Source organism: Grampus griseus, assembly GCF_964374135.1.
Source record: "Grampus griseus genome assembly, chromosome: 1".
Taxonomy (NCBI): Eukaryota; Metazoa; Chordata; class Mammalia; order Artiodactyla; family Delphinidae; genus Grampus; species Grampus griseus.
The window spans coordinates 95,367,616-95,380,420 of NC_139017.1; the positions used below are offsets into that span (position 1 = coordinate 95,367,616).

The 12,805-nt window shown below is 35.9% G+C and overlaps 2 protein-coding genes across 5 annotated transcripts in view; one reads left to right on the forward strand and one right to left on the reverse strand.

Moving 5' to 3' along the window:
• Nucleotides 1-2,683, forward strand: part of SASS6 (SAS-6 centriolar assembly protein) — a gene marked incomplete at its 5' end in the record, with an annotated part of 51,638 nt that extends 48,955 nt beyond the window's left edge. For both annotated transcript variants that reach the window (XM_082650764.1, XM_082650765.1), the window contains 2 exons: nucleotides 675-769; nucleotides 874-2,683. In XM_082650764.1, coding sequence (XP_082506890.1) covers nucleotides 675-769; nucleotides 874-980 — 202 coding nt within the window. In that variant the 3' untranslated portion in view covers nucleotides 981-2,683. The remainder of the gene's footprint in view (nucleotides 1-674; nucleotides 770-873) is intronic.
• Nucleotides 2,684-3,132: 449 nt separating this feature from the next.
• Nucleotides 3,133-12,805, reverse strand: part of MFSD14A (major facilitator superfamily domain containing 14A) — a 38,224-nt gene continuing 28,551 nt past the window's right edge. For 2 of the 3 annotated variants that reach the window (XM_082650946.1, XM_082650945.1), the window contains 4 exons: nucleotides 8,045-8,157; nucleotides 6,790-6,887; nucleotides 5,530-5,693; nucleotides 3,133-4,446 (listed from right to left, as the gene is read on the reverse strand). In XM_082650946.1, the coding sequence (XP_082507072.1) occupies nucleotides 4,240-4,446; nucleotides 5,530-5,693; nucleotides 6,790-6,887; nucleotides 8,045-8,157 (582 nt within the window). In that variant the 3' untranslated portion in view covers nucleotides 3,133-4,239. The remainder of the gene's footprint in view (nucleotides 4,447-5,529; nucleotides 5,694-6,789; nucleotides 6,888-8,044; nucleotides 8,158-12,805) is intronic. The other variant, XM_082650947.1, reaches the window with a different exon arrangement.

A 12,805-nucleotide genomic window follows, 5' to 3' on the forward strand; every position in this document is an offset into this window, starting at 1 on the left:
ATAAAATTGGGACTGTTCAGCTATTTTGAGATTTTTGTTTAGAATTGGTTTGTTTTGTTGTCAGCTAGTAACAAGTGGCAAAGGTTAAAGAAAAAATTTTAAATTGGAAAAGACACCTATTCAGCCACTTAATTCTTTTCTGAAAATTGGGAAAAGACCATCATTTAATTTTAAAGATAAAATGTCATTGTTTTGCAAGAGCCCTGAACTTCTTGCAGGTGTACTAATATAGAAACTGTTAATACTAGACAGATTTAGAAAGAAGGAATATCGTGGTTGAAAGAGGAAAAATACAACTACAGAAATATCCCCTCCTTTGGTTTTTCAAAATTTCATATTTGTATTCATCTGACCAGAATTCATTATTGTACAATGTGTACTAATGTTTAATAATGACAACTTTGAAGCATAACAAAATTTTGAGGAGCTTTTGGTCAAAGGAAAAAGATAACTTACTCTTTACTGGGAAGAAGTATACTTTGGTTTATGAATAGATGAATTATTTGCTTAAGAACCCAGTGAAAAATGGGATTTGTTTTGAACAAAGCTATAAATATAACTTATATTATTGCATACATAGTATATGTATGTATATAGATTAAACATTCAAACTTTACTGAAGCGAAAGTAAGACTTTGTTAAAATAAGTAAATAATTACTATTTTCCTTTCAAGTGCTGAAAATTTAGGGCTGGAATCCAAATATCTGAAGAAAAGGGAAGACAGCATTCCTTTACGTGGGCTCAACCAAAATCTATTCAATAATCCAGGTGAGAAGACATTTCTGAAGTGGATTGTACACTGTGGTTTAATTAAATGTATTATATAAAGACTTAAGTGAATGCAGATAATCTTTTTTTGTCCTCATTTGCAGACCATCAAAAAGACGGCACTTTAGGAGCATTACAGACATCTTCCAAACCCGTAGTCCTCCCTTCTACATCTTCAGCGTATTTCCCTGGGCAGCTACCAAACAGTTAATCCTAGTGTCATCTTTTACTTTTATTGAAATTTTAGAAATTCAGCATGGTTTTAATATAGAAACAACACAGATGAAATTCTGAATAAGCAAGTTTCAAAGTTTACTTGAGCTACTGTATTAGATTGTTTGGATCCTTTAAGCACTGCTGTCGTTTATGCAGTTTAGAGGGGCATATTTGTACTAGGGAATGGGTGAAGATTCTTTTTAGTTTGGAACATGGTGTTTTGTAGAATAATAGTATGAATTTTATTAAACTAATCCTTAGAAATTCTCAGAAGTTCTAAGGAAAGAGTTGATCCTTGTAAGGGGACATTCTAATCATATTCAATAACTCAGTTAATTAAAACCTGCTCAGATATATATACTAGTATGAAACCAAAGAATGCTATCAATTCATTTTATCCTTTTCATTAGTACAATAAAAGTTTTAAATTTGCCACCTGAGAATTTTAAGGGAAAATAATTATCTCTTGAGATATATTATTGATATTTACAGTAAAGGGAAAAGTCCTGAAATTACCTTAAATGAATAAATTCTTCATAGCAAGTAAATATTTTCCTTGAAACCTTTAAATTATCTTTTGAATAAGTCTGTTAAGTAATTTTGATAAATTTATTGTACAGAAAATCTTGGACAGTCTAATTATATGACCAGATTAGGTACAAAGTGCTTTTAGTCATTTGAGGTGCAGTTTATGGATTTTAATGCTTCCTGGAAGTCTACAGTCATCCAGTTTTTCTCCTTCATTTGGAGTTTTGTTTGTTATGCAGTTAAATCTGTATTAGTGGAATATTTGTTTTAAAAATTAGTACTTACACAAAATAATTACTGAGAGCATCATGAATATTCATTTTGCTTATATCAAAATAGGTTCATTTTCATGTTTGCTTATTAGTAAAGTAGGCAAAATGAATAATGTTAGAAGTTACAACTTTCTTCTCTTCCCTATAATTAAAAGTTTCAAATAAGAATTGTTCCTTGGGAAAAATGAGGTAATTTAAAAAATATTCACCCAGGATCACAGGGTTGCATTTTGTTTTCTTACAGACAACCATCCAGTAGAGTAGCATTCTCTTAAGAAAACTAAATCATTTTGTTTGCAGAGATTGCTCATGCTCATGTGATACTTAAAAAAAATATTTTCAAGGACCTTATTACACAGATGAGGAAGAGAGACATTTCAGGATACTGATGACCTACTAATGTTATTGGCTTCCATGGTAAGACAAAAAATATTTGCTAATTTTTTTATGAAGCCACAGTATTGAGTCTTTCCTTATGATACTTTTGAAACTGCTGGTAACCACAAGCTGTCTTAAACTAAAAAATTTAATAACTGTTATTAGGTAGTCACTTTTTATATATATTTTTTTGTCATTTAGATATACTATATTAGTAAGAATACTCAGTTATAATAACTTGAAAGCACTAATAATCTGGAAAGAAACTTTCTGGCAATATTGGAATCTTTCCTGTAAATAGTATGTAATATAAAACTTTGTGACAAGGGTTTGGATAGGATAAATGACATACAGGTAGCTCTTTTTTTTAAATATAGATATCCTTTTCCATATCCACACATGGAAAACTGGGAGAATTCCCAAAAGATATAGAGATCATTTTGATATCAAACTTGCTAAAGACTTTTTGGTATTAAATATATATACACAGACTTTCGAGTGTGCTAATTATTTGATCTACCTCTTAAACTTTTATTTGAAATTGTTTTGCTGTGTGCAGTTGTACATGTGTTAATAATCAAAATATTGCATTTAATGTATTTCTGTAAACTGTGAGCTTTGTTAATAAAGTATTAATATTTTGGGAATCTGACATGTAAGCAGTATGTAAAAACAAACATAGGACTGACCTACAACACCTGTGCTTAGAAAATTAAGTACTTACAGTTAATTTATGAACTAAGTTTTCATTTCTTTGCTTTTGTCTTCCTACAACAGTATTTTATTGAGGGAAATGAAATGGATTCAAAGGGAGAAGGTATAATGCTTTGATTTGTTACTGTAAAAATATAGTAACAAAGCCAAAACAGCCCTCATAAGGGAATCACAGATCAAGACTTTCTTTAAAAAAAAATCATTAAAATATTTAATTTTATTAACAGAATATTTACATTTCTTTTAAGACCTTATTTAAACCATAGTGAATGTTCCAAGTTTAAAAAGCATTAAGCAGTAACCACACATAAGATGAAAACAGTGTAAACTATACAATACTTTATGTACAATTTTTTACAAAGTAACACTTTTTTAAATAATATAACTGGACACAAAAATATACACTTTAGAGAAATTCACATCAGTAATTGTATAAAGCTCTCTTCTAGGGTCCTGAAAATTTAGGACAAACATTAGCTCTGTAAATAAAGTGTTACTGTGACAGTCCTGAAAGGCCACTATATATATTTATCTACATATAGATATCACATTGACATTTTCAAGGCTACCAGCTTTACTATATAATTTTTAGATTATGTATTCAAGTGTTGAGGTTCTTATGATTATGCAAACATTAAAAGAATAGTGGTATAGTATAAGTAGCTGGGGAACAAATGCGAGCCAGCATTTAGATTTACAGGCTCCAAACACCCCAATTTAAATTCTAAATGGCTGATATTTTCTCATTTCAAAAACAGTAGTGAATAATGTTTAAAATAAAATTACTACAAACAAGCTTGAAACATGATTCAGATTTAATATAGTTTTCTTAAGAGTTTTGTTTTTTAAATGCAAACAGTTCATTTACCATTTCTTTACTTTAGTGCATCTGCATTAAGGCTTTGAATTATTTGACCCAAGATTTTACAATATTAAAATCTGACTCACGATTTTACAATGTTAAAATGAACAGTTCCACACTATACTACCTACTCTGTCTCACTGCGAGTCAGCATAAATAGTTAAAGCTCAACACCTGAAGGAAATGGTAGCAGAGACATTGCTAGTATCTAAGAAGTTACATATATAGTTTTAAATTTTAATTAAAGGATGTATAATAAAACAAAAAGCTTAATGGCAAGAAACTGGTGCTAATAAACAAAAAGGTTTCTTTTCAAAAGAAATTGTAACATCTTTGGAAAACTGTCCAGTTCTTTTCTTTAGTTCCCACGGAGTTCATGCAGATACATTTCTTAAGACAATCTTAAAGTACATTGTAGATGGAAATGGAATGTACGTCCAGAACTATAGGTGAAAACTAAGACCTGGGTGCTGATAGAAAAGTCTTCCTGATTTCGGTTGTCACACATTTGTGTCCTGGAGTAAAGGTTCTTTGGCCTCTCCTGGCGCTTGTGCACTATGAGGATGGCTGTGACTGCCACAGTGCTTTCTCCAACTGCTGGACCTTAAGCTTAAATTGGTATGTTCCGGAATAAACAAGGCAACAAGCAGAGCCAGCAGTACTGAACAGGCTCCAAAGAGGAAGGGGGGGCCAGGGATGATGGAATTCTGAGGAAGGAAAAGAGAATTAGGATTTTTGCAAAGACTTCTTTGTTCATAACAAGAAATTGCTTATCTTTTAGTAGTAACTGATTGCTGTGAATTATAAGCCAATGACTCCTCTCTTTCATTAAAGCCACAGCTAGAAAAAACATTCCCTTTTCAAGGGGAAAAGAAACACTGTCACACTCTCAACATAAAATTCTGGGGGATAACAGCTGACCCAAGAAACAGCCAAAAGATTTTTTAAAAACAAATACATGCAAAAATATATTGTCATTTATAGCATAAAATCTGAACACATTCCATGAACCTTCACTTAATTTGTTAGTTCAAGAGGAAAACGGAGATCTCACAAGTAAAATCAAGTAGTATATAATATTAACTACAGTAGCAGAATCAATTACCATTTTCTTTGTTAAAAAGGTAACTACATTCTCTAGTGACAAAGTAAGGAAAACACAGATAATGTCGTTACCATGAGAAGAATCAAACAGACCTGTGTTTTAGCCCCAAATCACATTCATTCTTAGCAAAACCTTGCACTGCCAGTTTTACCTGTGTAGAGCCCACAGACAAACATTCTTTTTTATTTAAAAGTAGTCTTAACTGGTTAGAAGATTAGTGTAGAACTCTGCTAAATACAAGGGAACTAATGAGTTGTTTGTACTGGCTAAAATAATGTGTTTCGCTGTTAATGTTTTCAGTTGTATGGAGGGGAGTATAGCGAGCAAGTGAACAAAGATGTTTACCAGCACCTAACTGATTCTTCTACAGAAGGCAGACCTGATACAGGGAACCTCTAACATTCCAGAAGCCTCAGATGAAAGACAAACAGTAGTATAGACAAATGGCTGTTACCTATGCCACTAGGTATACTAAGACAAACTAGAATACATAATTTTTTAATTATCAAGGGAAGAAAAGAACACACAGCCAATTTTATAAAGAAGTACGTATATAGGAGGACATAGTCCCTTAGGCTTTGGTTTTAAGTGTTTTTATTCAATCTAAGAATCTCAAATAAAAGCTTTAGTGACCAAAAAACATCACCTTTCAATCCAGCCAAATGAACTATATTTTTATAATTACCTGTTCAAAGTGGTGCTGTGGGCTTGTGTTTGTTCCCAAGTCTGTTCCTGTCATTGGCAGTTCTTTAAGTTCCACATGGAATATGTAGAAAATGAATCCATAAAGGGCTGGTCCCAGACCATTGCATAATCCTCTAATTCCTGTTATCATCCCTTGAACGACACCTGAATTGTTTAAACAAGTTATTTAGTGTACCACTTATTTTTTCCTACCCTAGAACCGATACAAACATGAAATCACTTATTCTAAAGGCAAAACTTACCAGACACTAGCAACTTACTGCAGTGGCATCAAAATTACTTAGAAGCTCTACAAAGTATAGTGAGCTATCTGATGCAAATGTAAGCTCAGGTCTAATGTAGAAACAAGGGGGCAAAAGCACTGTATTTCCTTTAAAAAAAAATATGTTGGCTCAAAATCAGCATGAGTTCATAAGCACAGCTGTTAAAAATTCTGTCCCCAAGCAGCTACTTAAGACCCCAAATATAGCCCCTTTTTATAGAGTTTGATTTTTGTTTACCTCTGGGATCTTATCCCAAATTTAAAATGCAGCTTGATTTGGCCACAGGCCTTTCCTTATTTATAACTAAGTGACCTCTGCCACTCTTTTGTAATGCCCCTGTTTTTCCTTTTGACATAAACAGGCTTTTCAAAGAATTATTCCTCACCTATTAGTATTTTAAGAATTAAGTGTTCCTGCCACAAAAGTGTAAGACAATAAAAATACATTTTCTATGTGTCTTTAGGTGACAAACATACAGTGTTAATGAAAGGGTTATCTGCGTATCCCTGAGATGTCTAGAACATCATAGCATATTGTTTATGTAATAAATAAATGGTTAGTGAATATAAGGTGACTAACCTTCATCAATAAATTTTCTAGCAAAAGAACAGACAGGGCCACATATTCACAGTGAGAGACAAGGTTATCTACCTAAGGATAATACCCTAGAATCTGCTTTTCCTCTTTGCAGTGAAAGCAATTTATTTATTTTAAAAAAATTTTATTGCAGTATAATTGATTTACAGTGTTGTGTTAGTTTCAGGTGTACAGCAAAGTGAATCAGTTATACATATATCCACTCTTTTTTAGAGTCTTTTCCCATTTGGGCCATTACAGAGTACTGAGTACAATGAAAGCAATTTAAAATTCTCTACCCTGAAGATACGCTTATGTTTCAGAACTTAGGAAAGAGACAGAACAGAGGATTAGAATATTCTGTATTTTTAAATAATTATCATTGGGTCTTATCAACTCACCTTGTTGATCAGCATCAGCAGTTCGTGAGACAAGTGCACTGACAGCTGGAAAGGTAATGCTAGACATGGCTGCCACTGCCCCAGCAGCCCACATCATCCTGCAATCAAAAGCAGCAAAACAAAAATAGTATGTTATTATTCTTCTCCACTGTACCTGTCAAAGTCAAAATACATACTTAAAATCAAGTAAGAGAAATGGCTGTGGTACAGGAAAAAGAACTATACTTGCTCTTCCTTCTTTCCTATGTGACTGGACAAGTCACTTAAAAGTCTAACCCTGTTTACTCTTCTAGAAAGCAGAAAAACAACGACTTATTCACAAGAATGCTGTGGGTTTCAATGTAGAATTGGGATATCACACATCACATCTAAACTGTAAAGTGTGTTGGGTATTATTTCTGCAGGACTTGGGCAGGTGGGGAGAGAATGTAGAGAAACATCATTAAATGTTTCCAAACGTTCGCTAGTAGAACGGCAGGGTTCCCAGAGACCTGTGATTCAGTGCGAAGAAATCACTAATTTGATCTAAATGTGCTACTGGCTTGATGTTTAAAAGAAATGTTTTCGATAAATTGTGAGCACCTCTTTTGCAAGTCTAGACAGAAAAATAAAACATCCATCAAAACACACTCTTGGTGCTTACTCATATCCAAGTCCAAACAGAGATGATGTGTTCAGTTGAATGAAACACTACTGCACATTGTGGAGTTCAGTCCTGTAATACCTGAGCACAAAGGTGTGCATGCGCAACCTGACAGCAGCATTATTACCATTACCTCCCTGCAGGAAACCAGACTGGCAAGAAAAGCAGAGAGCTTTCCCAGCATAAAGCCGGGACCAAAACAACTGGACTTCTTTGCCATCAGTAATGATCACTGGTGTTACTCAACTTTTTTTTCCTAACCTTGCTGCTTTGGGATTACATGTGTTTTTCTGACAAACTAAACTGGATTAAATGCTCATTAGAAATTGAAAAACTCCATCTCATTCAAAAACCCAACCTGTTGCTTAGATACAAAATGTCACTCTGCTATCCTCAAGCCACTATAGAGTATACAAATACACAAGGGAGAAACCTGTGTTATATACACTTTGAAAGAAAAAAAGCATATTAAGAGACAGATTAAAGTCTAAGCCTTAATTGAGAAGCAAATTAAGAAATATAAATGTTTTGTCAGTTACACCTCAATAAAGCTGAAAAAAACAAAAACACGGCAAACACCAAAATTAAGAAAATTAAAATATTTGTACCTACCAAGGTTCTGAACCGAAGCCATACCATGCCAGCTGTAATATTTGAAATCCCAGACCCAATAAAATGGTGTTCTTATTTCCAATTGACCTCATAAGTAAACTCAAGACTATGGTCTAGAAAATATGAAAAATCAAAGTGGCTTATTAGAATAGAATAAGCTTTTTAATACTGAAAAGAAAAAAAGCTATTTGGTGACCTATTTCAATCTATAATATAAAAGGACTATTACCACTTTTCTACATTTTGGCTTTTCAGCAACAATTGCCCTGAATATATCTGAGACCATTACTCCAGGTCATATAAGCAGATGAAAGGTGCCTCTGCTGACACAGATCCAGATTCAGGGGAAAAGTCAGAAAACTGAAAATAGAAAAGGTGAACTTCATGTTCAGTACATTTCTACTGAGGACCACTTAAAATCAGAAATTGTAAACAGTAGGGTTGAAAGGTTCTAACTCATGGTTTAGAGATCCCTGTTATGTAATAGCTTTAAAAAAGTTTTTACAGGTCCAAGTTAATCCAAAACGCTGACTAAATAAAGCTGAAACAGTACAATTACTCATATATCCTTCACCTAAATTAACCTATTGCTGATGCTTTTATGAACAGTAGATCAGTTTAACAAGTATGACTTGGGAGTCGTGTAGGCTAATAACTAAGAACACAGCCTTGGGAAAAACAGCCTTAATCATTATTTTGGCTCTAACCATGTGACCCTGGGCAAGTCACTTCACTCTGAAACTCAGTTTGGTCTCTTAAAAGACTGTGATAATAGTACCTATTTCAAAACTGTGTCATGTGAGTTAGATGAAATGATATACTTAGCATTGTGCCCGGCACATTTAATAAACAACATTATGAATTGGGTTTTCTTGCTTTTCTCTCAAAGTTAATAAAAATTCAGCAAACATTTGGGGACATTAGTATTAAACATACCCCTTAAGATAGCTATTAAGTCCATAGAGGAAGAAGTGAAAATAATTCAGGAAATCACTACTTGATGACTGGCTGATACTCTAAACTCAAAATTATCAAGTGTAAGTTTAAAATTCTTTAAATTGAGACAATCATTTAAGAGTTTAATCAGGCTTAATCACAAATAAGCCAGCGGGAAGCAAATGAAGATCCTTTTAAGGATTCTTGAACAATTAACACTCACAGCTTTCCTCTCTGAGATTTTCCCTTAAATCGGGTGAGCGTGAGATTGAATTCCACAAAGCACAGAGCCCTGGAGTACATTCTTCAACAACCACAGCTATGAAAGGGAACTCACCCAGAGCGAGCACTCAGAGAAGAAAAACTTCCTGTGTATATGATACTCTAACTGGGACATCGATTCTCTCCCAAGGGCAAGGACTTCCTTCTCATTTATCTTTGTATCCCCAGCACCTAGCATAAGTTCTTTTTTTAAAAAAAAAAAAAAAATTTTAAAGAGAACAGAGAGAACCAAGAGAGAGAACCAAGTCGTAAAGGTTAAAATGACTTATGACTTAACCAAGATGACACAGCTAATTAACAGTTAACTGACATCAACTTTGGTCACTCGGTCAACAAATATTTGCCCAGTTCCTACTGTATCCAATGGCTATTCTAGGTCTGAGGGCACTGACCCAGGTCAGAGTACTGGTCAGCAAAGAGATTACCTCCTAGTAGAGGGAAAACGGAGGTAAGCATACTTATCAAACCAGATAATTCCAGGTTGTAGCTGTTCTAAGAAAATAAGACAGGGTAATGTGATAGAGGTGCTGCTCCAACCAGGATGTGCAGGGAAGGCCCTTCTGAGGCGACATCTGAGGCGAGAGCTGAGTGAGGAGGAGGAGGTATGTGAGTATCTGGGCAAAGAGCGCGCGGCTGCAGGTGAAGCAAGCACGAAGCCCTGGGCTGGAGTGTGTTCAACGACACGGAGAACGGAGGAAACGGGGGCTACGTCGAGAGCCTGGATTTCATTCTGGTTGTGACAGGAAGGGAATATTAAACAAGAGAGCACTATGGCTCAATTCCCACTTTACAGCAATTCCTCTGCCAAGTGGCAAACAAGCCGTAGGGAGACAAACATGGAAACAGACCAGATGGAGGCTACGGTCTTGGCTTAGACTAGGCTCCTAGTAATGGAGATGGTGAGAAGTGCTTCAATTCAAAATATGTTTTGGAGAGAAGTGAAAGGAGATACCATCTGATGTGCCGGGTGTGGGAGAAGGAGAAAAAAAGTAATCAAGAATGGCACCAAGGTTCCTGGCCCCAACAGCCAGGAGAGTGGTGATGCCACTGAACGAGATGAACAGCACTGGGTGGAAGGAAGCCAGGTTGCAGTCACAGCCATGTCAAGGGTGAGATGCCCACCAGGTGTGTGACAGCACTGAGGAAATGTGTAGAACTATCTCCATGCACTCGTGTAAACGTTTATTGAGTGCAAATATTATGAACTCGTGCCTGCTGGTGCCAAGGAAGTGATGGCGCCTATGGCAAACCAGAGAGCAAAGGCCCGAAGGGGACAGCAACCATGGGGCTTCCACTGAAGGTCACATTCATGTTACCACATCTCCTCATTTGGGGGAGAAGCTGCATTTCCATATTTTTATATCACACCTCCCAATTTTTAAATGCTTACTACTACTTTTTAAAGTTTTAAAATCACTATGGGAAAAAACCAATGACCTCTAATTTAGCACCTACTGGGCTGCAGGCACAGTGCAGGGTGTTAGAGTGACCAAGACAAATATGATGTAATTCTGACCTCGCAATCCTCTTGGAGCTCTACTAGAGCTCACAAAGCTACTGAGGCAAAAATAGTAAACAGAGGTAAAATTCATAATATGGTGTATTCTGTACCATGATAGAGATACACCCAAGTTAATACGAGAACTCAGAGAAGGTATACTTAGGGGGTGAAAGGGGGATGCAGTAAGGACGGCAGGAACAAAGGCACAAGAGCAAGCAAGAAAATAAAGAGAGGCAGGCTCTGTGCTACTGGAGAGGAGAGTCAAAGACACTAGTCTTTCACTTAGAGGTCAACAGGGGAGAAGTCATTCTCAACTGTATACTTGCCATAAATGAGAGCATAAGCTAATGCTTCTTCCTTTGGGGCTATAAATTTTACTTGATATTTTAATTCATATAATGACATAAACTTAATTATCAATATTTACATGCAGACTACATATGCCTATTCACCTGTTTTTGAAGTTCAACTAATTTTCTCACTTTGAGAAATGTGATTTTACATCTCAAAAACTATGCTTCTGTGTAGGCCCCAAAAGCTGAGTGGTCATTTAAGTACTGTATTCCTTGTAGACCATGTTTCTGTTTACAGTATCTGCTGTGCTAGCAACGCTGGCTGGGTCGTGGCTCATTCCTTCTAGATTCACAGCCCTCATGACCCTGCTGCTGCAGGGCTCTTTCCAATGCAAACCCAACCACGCCCCCTCCTGCGTTCACATGTCTGCGCTCCTGAATTCTGAGCTCTTAGGGACTGTTTTCCATCCTGTATTCCTTTATGCCTGATGCAATCTACTGAGCAGAGGGAAGATTTCCTCTAAAGCACCTTCAACTCATCATTCAAGCAGTCTACAGTGTGCCCAAATTTATTAGGTGCCCACCGACAGCTTGCCTGCTCAGTTAAGTATGAAACGGAACTTAAGACCTTACAACTACTAACCTCTTTAAGTGTCATTATAGTAAATGTTAGCCTGTTCTCTTTAAGATCTAAATCAAATAAAATAGTAGCAAATCTAATCTCAGCAATATATGAAAAAGATAAGACATAATGATCAGGCTGGATTTATCTCAGGATTCAAGGTCAGTTTAACATTTGATAATTCATGAAGCTCTAGTCTTAGTACACTTTCCTTTGTGTTCAGAAAGGTTTTTTTTTTAAGCTATTTTTATATATGGGCAACAATATATTTCCCCCCAAAGCTAAAGAGCATATTTCTGAGGCCTTGGGGGAAGTATATTATACAATTTAAATTTAAATTTGAAGCCTATCACTAAATCTACCAGAAATTCATAAATGATGAGATCTGCAGAAGCAATCCTACCTCCAAGCTGGTGAAACATCCAAAGTACTATTAAATGGACTTTACTTTCCATTTTAAGAGTAGAATAAAATAGAAAAAGCTGCAACCTAGTAGATTGGATCTAAGGTGGAAAAGAGTGTTAGAGTAGATTGTTTACAGAGTCTGGAAAAAACATAGCCCAACAGAAAGAAATGGGAGGGGTTTTTTCCACAGAAAGGAGAAAGAGTGGAACTGAGATAGTCTGAAGGCCAGATGAAATATCTCCTAAGAAAATCCAGATTCTTCTGTTGATTAATATCTTATTCATCAAACAACCACCAGCTACCAACTGGGTTTCCAAGATAAAAATATTTTCATGTCACTTCTCTGCTCAAAACCCTCCTATCTTCTTGTCAAGTCTTATGATGACCCAGAAGGCCGCACACGATCTGGTCCCTCTCCACCTCTCAGAATTCATCTCCTGACACTCTCTCCCTTGTTCACTCCACCAGAACCATACTGTCCCCTGGCTCTTTCTTACACCTGCCAGGAATTGTCTTTCAGAGTTGTAGTTCTGTTCTGGCATATTCCAGTGGACTGTTCCTCCAGGTATTCCAGTCGATTGTTCCTCATTCCTTTGGTTCTCTGCTCAAATGTCACTTGTATCAGCAAAGCCTTCCCGACCCTCCCAAATAAAATAACACCCTGCCCCCAGCCACGCTCTACATCCCTTGTGCCCTTTTTCTCTATAGTTTTCATTACACCT